General features: G+C 31.7%; 1 protein-coding gene across 3 annotated transcripts in view; it reads right to left on the minus strand.

Annotated features, from left to right (window-relative positions):
* Nucleotides 1-837: 837 nt before the first annotated feature.
* l(2)37Cb (DEAH-box helicase 16 lethal (2) 37Cb) overlaps nucleotides 838-14,101 on the minus strand; it is a 49,129-nt gene continuing 35,865 nt past the window's right edge. For 2 of the 3 annotated variants that reach the window (XM_075357443.1, XM_075357444.1), the window contains exons 13-17: nucleotides 10,382-10,512; nucleotides 9,754-9,972; nucleotides 6,099-6,204; nucleotides 3,441-3,617; nucleotides 838-1,084 (exon numbers count right to left, since the gene is read on the minus strand). In XM_075357443.1, the coding sequence (XP_075213558.1) occupies nucleotides 950-1,084; nucleotides 3,441-3,617; nucleotides 6,099-6,204; nucleotides 9,754-9,972; nucleotides 10,382-10,512 (768 nt within the window). In that variant the 3' untranslated portion in view covers nucleotides 838-949. The remainder of the gene's footprint in view (nucleotides 1,085-3,440; nucleotides 3,618-6,098; nucleotides 6,205-9,753; nucleotides 9,973-10,381; nucleotides 10,513-14,101) is intronic. The other variant, XR_012755267.1, reaches the window with a different exon arrangement.

The raw sequence follows: 14,101 nt of genomic DNA on the forward strand, positions 1-14,101 counted from the left end.
ATTGCTTCATCAATCTCTTCGTACACACTCTACCTCATCATCATCATGGGTGCTTGTAGGCATATAGACGTTAACAATCGTTGTCGGTTTAGGTTTTGATTTTATCCTTATTACAATGATTCTATCGCTATGCGTTTTGAAATACTCCACTCTCCTCCCTATCTTCTTGTTCATCACGAAACCTACTCCTGCCTGCCCATTATTTGACGCTGAGTTAATTACTCTAAAATCACCTGACCAAAAGTCGCCTTCTTCTTCCCACCGAACCTCACTAATTCCTACTATATCCACATTTGTCCTACCCATTTCCCTTTTTAAATTTTCTAGCCTACCAACCTTTTTCAAGCTTCTAACATTCCACGCTCCGACTCGTAGAATGTTATTTTTTAATTTTCTGGTGACCCCTTCCTTAGTAGTCCCCACCCGGAGATCCGAACGGGGGACTATTTTACCTCCGGAATATTTTACCAAGGAAGGCGCCTCCATTATTGCTATGTGAAAATGCAGAGAGCCACATTTTCTTGGAAAAAAAGCAGCTGTAGTTTTCCATTGCTTTCAGCTGCGCAGTACTCAGAGGACTGAGTGATGTTGATACGGCCGTTTAAGTCGTCCTGACTCACGCCCGTAACAACTACTGAAAGAGCTGCTGCCCTCTTTCAGGAATCATTCCTTAGTCTGGCTCTCAACAGATACCTCTCCGATATGGTTGCACCTTCGGTCCAGCTACTCTGTATCCCTGAGCACTCAAGCCCCCTCACCAACGGCAAGGTCTCATGATTCATAGAGGAGGGAACAAAACTTGTCTGTGTATGAGCAAGTTCAATTAATAATAAAATATATGTACGCATATTTTATTTATAATTATAGAAACATAATAGTAAACAAATCATATCTTATAAAACAAGATTGTATTTATAAAGTTATATTTATATATAGTAATTTCAAATTATTAATGCTCTCCAAGTTCTGCTCTTGATTTTCCCATCATTTTAGGCATTTTCTTATTGGTTGAATCATCTAATTCTCTTTGTTTATAATAGTGCGGTGCAACTTCAAGTAACCATTTGCTTTCAATTTCTGTTACCTAATTGAAAAGAATAACAACATTAATACAGTCAATATCCACAAAAATATTATTTTTAAGTTATATTTAAATGTTTAACTTAAAAAAGATAATACAGCCTGAATCTTACACACAAAGGATATACAACTGAACCAGATAAAAGTAAAACTATCTTATTTCAAAACAAATACTATGTAGAAACAGATAATCACAATTATCCATTACATATAGGTGAACTGAGAAATTATCCATAAGTCATATATTTTTAACTCTTAAGTTGTATTTCAATACAAGATTTTGGATCATAAAGACCACATTACCAAAGACATTTAAAAAATAACACTATGTGAATAAAGAAAACATTATTAAAGAAAATATTGTAAATTAAATACTTATTACATTACTTTTTGATGAAATACAGTAAGATTCCAAAATATTAAACTTATTATATGTAATATAAATTCAACATCATTGTGTTTAATGGCAATGACCTTCTAATACAGACAAAATTACCATTGCATAATACATCATTATTCATAATCTGAACACTTTACTGATGGCCTATTCTCATTAAAACCACTAATCTTTACTAATGGCTGGCCAGATGTAGTGGTTAGCAAGCTGGCCTATACCAGCTGTTCTAAAGGTTTAATTTTTGGAAAGTCTCATTTTTTCACATATCATTTAAAAATATCTCCTCGTCAAAATAAATGTGAAATATAGCTGAGATTTTAAGAAATTACAGTAATACTGCACTAATTTATTATTATAAACTTATAATTATAAATAAACATCTGAGAATAGTCTTTCTTTAAGAAAATAGTTAGGCAATACTACACTTTACTTCATAAAAAAAAAAGAAACCAATTAGTATAAATGTTACTTTTCTAACATAAAAAAAAATCAAATTTATTTTCGTACATACATGAAATCTGCTCAAAAAATATCCTACCATAGATCAGGGAAAACAGGGGTGCACTTATAAATTTTGCAGTACTGAAACATTTGATTTTGTATTACAGTAGACATCAAAATATGGTCCACAACCACAGGGAGTTGGCTGCATGGACAATGTTATGGAAAATGCACATTCATTTTGATGTTTACATTTATTGATATTTTACATTTCATTGATATTTAAATTTATTAATTATGATAAGAAGCAAAACTTGCCTATTACACATCAATAGTTTAACTGTTTTTGTGCAGTCTGATTTTTCTAATTTAAGTTACATTTTTTACCGGTTCTTAGAGTGTTAGGAATTAAACCAAAAAAATTGAATATCCACATGAACATTCATTTATTACATGGATTTTTCACACACAATTTAGGAAGTAACATTACCTTTTATTACAATGAATATTTAACATAAAATATAACACAAGCCAGACTTAAGTTAAAACAAATTTTATGCAAATGGACAATTTTTTATGTCTCCTAAAAAACCAGTACTGGAATGGTGCTCCATCACCAGTGCACCCCTGAGGGAAAATAATTTAGCTTACCTGCTGAATTACATTTCTAACCTTTGAAGTAGTCTGCTAACGATCATACACTTAATTCATAAATTCTTCCATATTTGGAAAGCCTCTTTTTTATAGCTACCGGCTGTTCTGCAGCGCTCATTTTTATGTCTCTCAGCTTTCAAATCAGGATTCTTTCAATAGCATCCCCAGTTTAGGAAATAACAGAGATTACAAGGAGCCATGTGTGCAGAGTTGTATTTTACACACTAAGAATGGGTAGGAATATTGTCATGATGCAACTCTATCAATTGTATAAGACCCTAATGTCCAGTCTCTTGCGCTTAATTGGATTAAGATGATAAACCTTCTGATAATGCTGTTAGGTTTCCATGATAAAACTACATATTTTTTTAATGACATCTGGATTTTGGCTGATTGATGGTCTATCTGTACGCTGGACACTGTCAACTGAAGTTTGACAATTTTTAAACTGGTTATATTGTTCTTTAATTTGATTGATATATGCTATCATTACACATAAAGTAAAATTGTGGTGAATACATGTCACAAAAACTCACACATTGGCTGTCTGGAAATGATTGACTCACTTTATGAGGATACCAAAATGCTGAAGATGCATTTAATATAATTCTGAATTTTACTACTTAAATCTAATTATTTCTGATAAAAGTTTAGTTAGAACCATGCACATACTTTAGCATTCAGAAATAATAGTGCAAAGTTTAACTAGTCTCTGGTTACTTCTCTGACTTAAAAATTTCATGAAAAGATACTTAATATGAGGCTTTTAACAAATAATATTTTTAGGCTTTAAAAGGCAAAAATACACAAGAAAATTTAGTTATAAAATACAGCTCGTCTATATAGCTAAGATAGCAATAAATTTTACCTGTCTCATGAATTCTTTGGTAGTAAATACCAATTCATGGTACAGGACCCATCGTGGTAATTCTTCAAAAAGACTGCTATTGGGATGTATCATTACGGTTTGACTATGTTTAACAGTCTTATAATGGCCTCCTTTGGACAATCTTGCTATATGGTAAAAGTACCCAGCAGTAATAGCCTGAAAAGAAATAAGTACAATACAATCACACACTGAAAATTAAATTAATTTAAAACAGTGATTTAAAATGAACAATATGAAATATTTTTTAATTTTAGCAATATTATTTTTTACTTTTGGTAATAAGCAGAAATCTCAGGAGCTAAGGTGAAGAATGCAAAATAACCTATTGTGGTAATCAACCTTTAGGCCAGAAACTATAATAATGAACGCAACACAGCTTGGTGCATTATCAGGATTGGTTTACTAACTGTCAACCACACTGAAGCTCTTTTCCTCCAAATCAAATTCTGTAATTATCTTCAGGTTTATTAATCTTATCAATAATTAATTACATTTAACCATATATTAAACCAAACCAAAAATTGCATTCTATTTACAACTGCATCCATCTACCCCACTTCTGTGATCAGTGTTCAGATCTTTTTGAATCTTTTTTGACAATCGGGTACACTTTACTTTTACAAAGGATCCATATTATATGCCACTTCCATTTTTCCAAGATTTCAGTGGCAGTTTAACTAATTTTTACATGATATCTGATGTTAACATGCAGCTCTAAATTTTAATCACCCATATTTTTGCCAAAATGTACATAAAAATCTTTGTTCAATTTTTTTTTCATGCCAGCCAGCTAACATAAATAGCTCTATCAATTCCAAGTTTACACAAGCATTAGTTAAATATCTACAAACATGATTACTCTCATGATTTCAATGAAATCACTACATGGATGACATTATGCAACCATTCCACAAATTAAATTGTCACTACTTGTATATGGAAAAAATAAGATCTGTAAGAGGATACACAAACTCCATTAACATACAAAATATCTTCACTTATTTTTAGTATTGCAATAGCAATGAATCAGGTTTTCTGGAAGAAAATGTTTTTTTTTGGGTGAAAAATGCTTTCCTGTTATCATTACCTGGGGCAAAACTATAATAAAAAAGCCCCTTTTGGATATAAAAAATATTTATAAAATAAGATTAAAACTAAGATTACAACTAAAATAATAAAAGAAATGTTACCACTAGGATAAAACATATAACATGAAAAACAAAATAAAATAAAAATTGATGGTTGCTTAATATTAAATTTTATGCAGTATATTGATACTAATTAGAAGTAACAATACCTGATCTAGTACATTCTTATCATTGTCTAGGGTACAGTGAATATACCTCAGTAATTTAGATTTACGACATAAGGCCACGATATATCATATTCACATGGATATGAAGCACAGTCAAGCGGCAGTCACATTTTACGCATAGTGGTATGTTTTCTGCTGACAATAGGTACCTGTGAGTAGCTCTGGTATGTCCTAATTGCAATTGGCAGATGACCACTTCCTCTCGGCAAATTTTTCTGCATAAAGAGTCCTAGGCAATACTGTATTTTTGATGTGTTGGAGTTTATTATACACTGTAGCAGTCCAGTCTATTGTCACTTTCTTTGAGGAGTATGTTTAATAGAATTAATAAAATCAGTAGTAGTAACACGTGGAGAAAGACAGTTGGCTACATGCATCTTTAGCAGCAGAATCCACTGTTCATTACCCAGGATTTCCATTGCTAGGGATCCAGCAGAAACTCACATGTGTATTGTGATTATTCAACTCAGTGATTGTATTATGAATTTCGGTGACGATAGGATGTCAAATTTTCTAAAGCTTAGAGAGCACTACACAAATCACTATAAATAAGGATTGATTTGATATTCAAAGCCATACTGATGGTGTACAGTTCAGAATTGTAGAGACTTGTAATACTAGGCAGACCGATCTTATACGTTCTGTCATTTACAACAAAACCGCAACCAACGATATCATTCTGCTTCGACCCATCTGTATATACTACATTAGGATTTGTCTTGGATAGAAAATGGTAAAATATTTACTGAAAAATGATAGGAGTTGTTAATTTTTTATATATGGTGAGATCATAAGTAAAATTTATGGCGTCGAGTCTCCACAGAGGATATGAAAAGAGATAGGTAGGGAAAATAAAGGTGTCAAAATTTAACATGTACATTAAACGCCGATTATGAACACTCATTGGTGCTGTATTACGAGAATGGTTTTCATGTTGATTTAAATGAGGGTTTGTGAGGACTGCTTTAAGAACCAGGTGAACTGGTTGTCCTTTAAGATGGGCAGAGTAAGATGCTAGCAGCTGGTCCCATCTATCCCAAACTGATGTCTCACTGCAGTCAATAAGTATGGTTGTGACAGGGCTTGATCTAAACGCACCTGTGGCAAGACGAAGAAAAGGTGTATAGCATCCAGCACCTTAAGCACGGTATGACACGCTGAAGAGTAGGTGATACCATAATCCAAATAGGACCAAACTAAAGAATAATAAAAACATAATATACATGATTGGTCTGCTCCACTTAGTGTTGCTAAGGACTTTCTGGGAGAAAAAATTCTAGTGATTTAAAAAATATAAAATATTTTAATAGAAAATGATTCACCTTACTGATATTAATAGTTTCCAAAGGGTTTGATACCAAATCTATTTCAACCCTTTGCATTAAACCAATTAATTGCTCTCGAACATCTCTTGCTCTTTTCATAGACCTAAAACGTAATAAAAAAATAGTTCATCATTAACTGCTCTACAAATAATGAAACTAATTAAAAAGAAACCCACAACATGAAAACTATGTTCCACTACAAACTGATTGACTGATTACTTGTATAATATTTATCTATCTTTACTAATACTGACATTCTGCTGAGTAAAATAGCAGTTCAAAACTAAAAAGTTATAAATTATATATGTAAAAACAAAAAAAAAAATTTTAATACTAAAAGAAAAAAAAGGTTTTTTTCCAATACTTATTGTTATTTATAAATGGACAAATACATTTATATTTGTGTGTATGGATGGCCACTGAAAGACTGAATGATGTAAAAGAAAAAACTTTTACTAACATATGTTTTTTTAATTTTTTATTATTTTATTTGGACACACTGTTCTGAACTTGAACTTGAAAAAACTGTCACTCCGCTGGTCTCCGGCAGTATTTATAAAGTGCATACATATAGGATATACATGTGTTCTGATATTACTAACTAAGAATTCAAAGATAATTTTACCCTTATGAAAATATGCTCACAGAAGAGAAAAATCTAATTTTCATTTTATGAATCATATAAATTAAAACAAACTATAATTCAAAGTAACCTGCACAGACAGCAGTGCCATATGATTATTCAAAAACGCTACAAGTGTTTCACATTTTATGATTGTTGTGAGATTGTATTACATTTTAAATTATTGCACCATGTATTATATGGGCTAATTATATTCTCATTTCATGTCTGTAACATCTTAAATAAAGGAAGTAGTTAATTTTAGTGTGCAAGTTATTTTGGTGTGAATGTCGTTGAAGACTGAACTATTTGTAGAAAAAAGATGTGATGATAATTCTGAAAATACATCTTATTCCAAATTATATACAATTAAATGCGGGAAATAAAAAATCTGTTGTTCCATTGCTTTACTTTATAACTGTGGGTGATGCCTCCAGGCATATTTTATTTTATTTTTTTAATTATATTTTTATTTTTTAATAAATACAGCATTTATTTTCTTTTTAATCACTTTTTTTATTATCCTTATAACCTAAATATGTTATAAAATTACTATTTTAATAAGTAGTAGTGGTGATAGATTCTGAAAAAGAGGAATATTTTTCAATACATTTTATCATTATACTTTGGTACAACAGAATTTAAAGTAAGTAAGAAAAAGAAACACCTAATTGAATTCTTACAAATTTGGTTTTTATAAGTTCTATGGTTTAAATTCAATACAGAGAAAATTTTCAAAAATAAATATATAAAAACACATTTCATTATGTAATATCATTACCATCCAATTTGCTACAATAGACTCATGTTCAATTGATTCTTTTCTGTCTCTATATAATGATGAAAAATGTACATAACCAAACACTTGATGCATTTATAAGAAATCTAATGGGCATTTCAAAAAAGACTGCATCTCCTTTGTTTGACGATGTTAATTTATTACAAAAATATTTATGTTAATAAAATACTTATAAAATAATATTCAATGTATTAATTTTACAACAGATGTTCAAAATGATTTCCAGTGATCCCAATGCAGGTTTGTACATGTTACATAACATTCGCAACCCCTTTTTGTAATGTTTGAAATCTCACTTTCAATGTTAGCCTTCAATTCGTCAAGTGTATGAGCATTGTTTTTAAAAACTACACTTTTTAAACACCATTCCTCATTACTGAAATAAATACAATCCAAAATTTCAATACCATTGTCATCAACAAGAGAATGAAACCAACGACAATACTGTAAACATTTTTCATGGTCTACTTCTTTTTCAGTTCTTAAACAACACTGATGCGATAAGTATGCATTTATAATTTTTTAATAGCCCTAAAAGCTGTAGATAGTGAAAGGCTAGCCTGTAAAGGTTAACTTTATGAGGAATTTTCAGTAGAAGTTCTCTAGAACTTCAACTGTTAACAGTGATGGTCGACCTGTGCATTTCTGATCATGTACACTCCCAGTCTCACAAAATTTATTAGTCAAGCACGATATTGTTGACTTAATTAGGAACTGAAGAAAATGGGAAATTTTACTCAAAACTCATCTTTCACTTGTTTGTAAGATTTATATGCACAATTTGTTTCAATAATAAACACACATTTGTCCTTGGAAAACGACATACTTAACACAATAGAGATGAATTTATACTGGTATAGCACTAGTGCATAAGAAGGACATTTCAACTGTTACAAGTTGCTAACCTTGAATACTGTGTCATCAACTGACATGTAGGGAGAAATAAAATTTACCTTCTTAATCTTAGGGCTGCATCCTTTTTGAAACACATACTGAACATTAAGAAACTTACAAAACATTATGGAACTTCACAAAATTTAACCTTTCACTTTATAAAAGTAAGAATGTAAATAAATCAATTTGTCAAAACAGTACTACCTATCAGATCTAATTCAAAATACTTTGTAAACCCAGCAGTCATCAAAATATACCCCTAACTTTCTTTCTATTGGTCTGATTGAGGATTTCAATAAGTTTAAATCTTCTCTGGACAATGCGGGCTATTTTGCAAAAACCTGCGTGTAAATCAGTTCAGCAGTTTTTTTAATCTATAGCAGACACATATATGAACATTGCCTTTTATCCATATACATAGAAAAAGAAAATCTGTTTGTATATTTGTTTGTTTTATAAATATCTTGACACTAGCGCCACCTAGAGGATCCATTTTTTGCAAAAATATTTATTTTCATGTAACTAATATTTATTCTAAATATGAGCCAAATCAGACCATAAATACATTTTTTTTAAATATCTCAACCCCAGCCTCACCTAGTGGGTCCAAACTAATTCAGAAACCTTCACAAGCATACGTACAACTCACCAAAGTTTCATTGCAATCAGAAGAATGGTATAGGAATGCGTACAGGACAAAGAAAGAAACAAACAAACATTCATTTATATATATATATATATATAGAAGATTGCACGTTAACGAATGCACAATTAGTTATTCTTTTATCAATAATTAACAAACGCATTAAAAGTTATTAAATAAACCAGAATGTTCGTTGATTAATTCTGAAGAACGTCTTCTGAAATAAATTTCAAAATTTTATAAATGTAAAAAGGGTGTACTTTTCAGAAAAACTGAATTTTTATAAAAAAAGCCATTAATAATTATTTCATGAATAAATAATTAATTATAAATATTTTCAGCAATATCTGAGGAATGGTTGAAAAATAAAAGTTTTTTTTTTAATGAATTAATCTTTCAGCAGTTTATATTGTTATTTCTTTTTACTTAATTTTTGCAACGGTTACACTACAAGATAGGGGGTGGACATTACCAGAAAACATTTTCATGTATGAAGCACTATTTATTGAAAACAAAATAAGATCATTCAAATTGAGATTTTTATAATAAAATAAACTGCAATATTTATCTGCAATACTTCATTACTCATTTCAAAACAACAACATACATTTCCTCCTCCCTTGATGCACAAGCTGTATGTAGATTTGGCAGAGAAATATATTGATCAAGCTGGAATAAGAATAAATTTAGTTACCTGTACTGTATATAATTTTCATAACACCACTGAGTGCTGAAATCAGTATCTGCCCACTGCCTATATATATTAAGTAATGTCAGGTGATCACCACCTGGTACAAAAAAGTTCTTTCTGGCAGTATCTGCATGGATTATTTTATCCTTTGGCCTATAAAAGATTGCGCTATTGACAGAAAGCATTGCAGCAATTGTAACAATCTCTTCACTGCACTTGTACCTAAAATACAATAATAAAATTAATAGACCATTTAAAACAAAATTTATTTTTTTTAATTTTTGGCTACTTAAATTGAAAACAACAATAAGAATATTATTATATTTAAATTCATTTATGTTGACATATATATATATATGTGTGTGTGTGTGTGTATAATATAATTATTGAGAATCCAGAAAGGGACAAAAGGGAGTAAAGGTAACAGGTCCACTTAACAACATCTTTTGTAGTACTGCTTCTGACACACAATAAACACGTGTTTGTACCATGAGAAAAGCTACCGCACCTGGTTATGGAATTCATGGGAACAAAAGCCTTGATCGATCGTTCTCATATATATATATATGAAGTCCAAACACGCATAAAAGTTAAAAAATACACTAATATAACTTTGAAAAAATATAATTACTTTTCAGATGCAAGAATCATTTTTCCCATCATAGGATTTAATGGAAATTCTGCCATACGTCGTCCTAATTTTGTTAGTTCCCCATGATGGTTTAATGCACCAAGAGCATATAACTGTTCCAAAGCTAAAACCTGTATAAACAGAAAAAAATTTTAATTAAGTAAAAAAAAACTTGACGAGAAATTAATGAACAAGAAAAAAGACTGTATGTTAAATTTTAAAGAAATTTGAAAAACCCAAAATATTGTGTTTTTTCATTATCACAAAAATATTGTGACAATTTGATTTATACACTATCACATGACTATGTCACAATGACTATGTGACTATGTGTTACCAGATAGTGTGTATATGAGCTATCCACAATATATACACAAAATACACATACAGCAATTCTGTGTTTCTATTAATATGATCAACTTACCTGTAGAAGTTAGTAAGTTTGTACGAGGGTTATTTTTTTTTCAAGGTCTGATTGGTCAGGAAATTAAAACCACAGTGAAAATAAAAAAAAATTTTTGTAACAAGTACATACATAGTTACTCTATTTCTCTACATAGTCGCCACTCCGATTTAGATATTTGTCGTAGCATGGTACCAACTTTCCAATACCCTCGTCATAGAACGGAGCCGCCTGTGTTTTCAGTCATGTTTCTACGCTGGTCTGCAGCTCGATGTCTGTGCCAAAATGTTGTCCTCCTAGCCAGCGATTCATGTGAGCAGAGGTGAAAATCGGATGGAGCCAAGTCCGGGCTGTATGGTGGGTGATCAAACACTTCCCAACAAAAATGCTGCAGGAGCTTCTTTGTTACAGCTTCAGTGTGCGGCAGAGCATTGTCATTGAGAAAGACAATGCCTTATGACAACATTCCTCTCCACTTATTCTGAATTGCCCTTCGTTGACATTGAAGAGTCACGCAGTATGAGGCTGCATCCACTGTTTGGATTGTGTTTTTGTTTCTTCAGTTTCGAAATGGACCCATGTCTCGTCCCCTGTGAGAATTTTGTTCAAAAAATCTTCTCCTTCATTGTGGTAGCGCTGGAGAAACGTTAGGGAGGCATCCATTCTCATTGTTTTGTGATGGTGGGACAGCATCTGGGGAACCCATCTCGCACACAGTTTGTGGTACTGAGGTCTCTCACTCACAATAGTGTAGAGAGCTGACCTTGAAATTTCAGAAAATGAATCATTCAATACAGAAATTGTGAACCGACGATTTTCTCGAATTGCCTCATCCACTCACTCAACGAGATTATCGGTTGACACTCGCTTCCTTCCCTGACCGCCTGCATCATGAATTTCTGTACCCCCTGCTTTAAAGTTCCTGCACCATTGTCGCACTTTGCTGTCACTCATTGAAGTTTCACCGTACACATTACTTATTTGTTGATGAATTTCAGCTGCATTACACCCCTCAGCCTGAAAAAATCGAATTACCGCACGCACTTCACACTTGGCGGGAGATGCTATTGTTGTAGACATGTTTACGTGCTAGCTGTGTATTCAGAACTAAACGAAGTGAGGCGGCATGATTGAAGGCCATACTAGAGACACTGCACAACACATATGCGCAAAGGTTCATCCGATTTTTGCGTGGGTTTTTATTTTGCGACCGATCGAACCTTGAGAAAAAAATAACCCTCGTATCATTACAGAATATTCTGGTTTGTATGAAAAACACAAAGTATTTTGCATTATGTACAGCAAAATATTCACATCAGTCTATATACATAGGTATACAACTGGTGAAATAATTTTAACATAGTATTTACTACATTTTACTAACTGTCTATATTGATAATTATAAATGAATTGTCTAAAACAAAACTTATAAGTTGACAAATTTCTTTCATTGTTTTTCTTCTTCGTTTTTTTTTTTTTAATTATAATTTATGTGTTATTAATATAGTAAAGATAACTTTGTATGCTGATTCCCATAATAGCTGCAAGTGACTTGATACAAAACAAATCTTATGTCAATGGTATTAATATTCATGAGAATAACAAACAGCCTGTGACAGGCTTGATAAGAAAAGTGAGGAGTGAAGTGTAGGTTACTTATTTGAGATAACATATATTTGCAGTACGATAACTCTGATTATTAAATTAAAAAATAAAAATATATTTGATAAAATTATAATAGGTGTTATGTATAAAATTTCAGTTCTTAACTCTATCTTATTTCATTGAAAAAAAAGAGACGACACTAATTCTGTATATAAGTCTTCAGGACATTAGCGTTTATTATAATGAGAATATCAGAATTTATGAGATTTTCTGACATTATTAAATTAAGTTCAATAATTTTACCACTGATTAAGAATGCCTGCCTGGATTTAAGAATTTTTAAATTCAGCTATGTTACTTTTGGAAGTGTAAAGTCAAATTTACTGTGGTTTATAGCACTCCAAGCTCTGTGAAACACAGATGTATTAAACACAAGCAACTCTGTTTTATGAATGATTTATGTGAACACAATTTTTCTCAGAAAAAAGTAAATCTGACTAATGTCACTTGAACCTCAATTTAATTTATTGCATCAAGTTGTACAAATGGCTGGAACTTGAGGATTAACACAATAAATTTATCAACATCATTCTAAGGAAAGTACATTACATTTATTGTTTCCCTTCAATGAAAGTAACAAAAAAAAATAAAAGCAATTTTCTGAAACACCAATTTCAGATCACATAACCTCTAATATAAAAAACATACTCCTTTTGTCATCTTTATTCTCCAGGAGTACTGAGAATACTGGTCTCATTTTTATGGTTTGCTGGATGAGTCTACAATGCCTATGCAAAGGTAATTGTTAACTGATAGTAAATTTCAGTAAGATGTAAGAGTGCTCATGAGAATAATCCATACCTCTTGGAATGCTGATCAATGGAATGTGGAGACCAGTCTGGTCTTCATCCCATCTTTATGGCTTCCATCTGGAAACATGAAAGAACATTTGTCATCGTGTATAGAATGTACACAGATTTCTAGGAAGATGACTCATCTCAAACAGCTTTACATCTCAACTGTTGACATAATAATTTAGCGATGAGTCATTGTTCTGGAATTTCTGCATGTGCTCTTTCCATGATGACAAACGTTCTTTCACGTTTCATGTCTTATCCCCATTCGATGTTGAACAGGCATATGGTATACTACTGCAGTTGTAAATCAATCTGTTTTTTCATAACCAATCTATTCTACCTATCTGTTGTGTTTTTCTAATCATTATACTGTCATGGAAAAGCATTTCTCATATGACGCAGACTTTAAATGCAAGGTAATTTTACCCGCTGAACAGATTGGAAATCATGTTGCCAGTAAACAGTTCTTGGTAAACGAAGCGAATGTGCATAAGTGGCACAGTATGAAATGGAAATTATTTGCATGAAAACGAACAAGGAAATCTTTTTCAGGACCAAAACACGGAAAATATCTGAAAATCGATGCTGCTGTTTTGGCCTATTTACTCTGCACAAAAGATGTTAAAGGCCAGGGAAATTGGCAGGAATAATGGTCTTCACTTTACAACTAGTCATGGATGGTGTGAGAAATTCATGAAAAGGCAATGTCTGTTATTGTGTCGCAGAACCTCCGTTTGCCATAATTTACCATCAGATTGCGAGCATAAATTAGTGCAATATCAACAATATGTAATTGATCTATGATTAAAGAAGCAATACTGTCTCAGTCAAATTGGCAATGCTGATGAAGTTGCT

Source organism: Lycorma delicatula, chromosome 2 (assembly GCF_047948215.1).
Source record: "Lycorma delicatula isolate Av1 chromosome 2, ASM4794821v1, whole genome shotgun sequence".
NCBI lineage: Eukaryota > Metazoa > Arthropoda > Insecta > Hemiptera > Fulgoridae > Lycorma > Lycorma delicatula.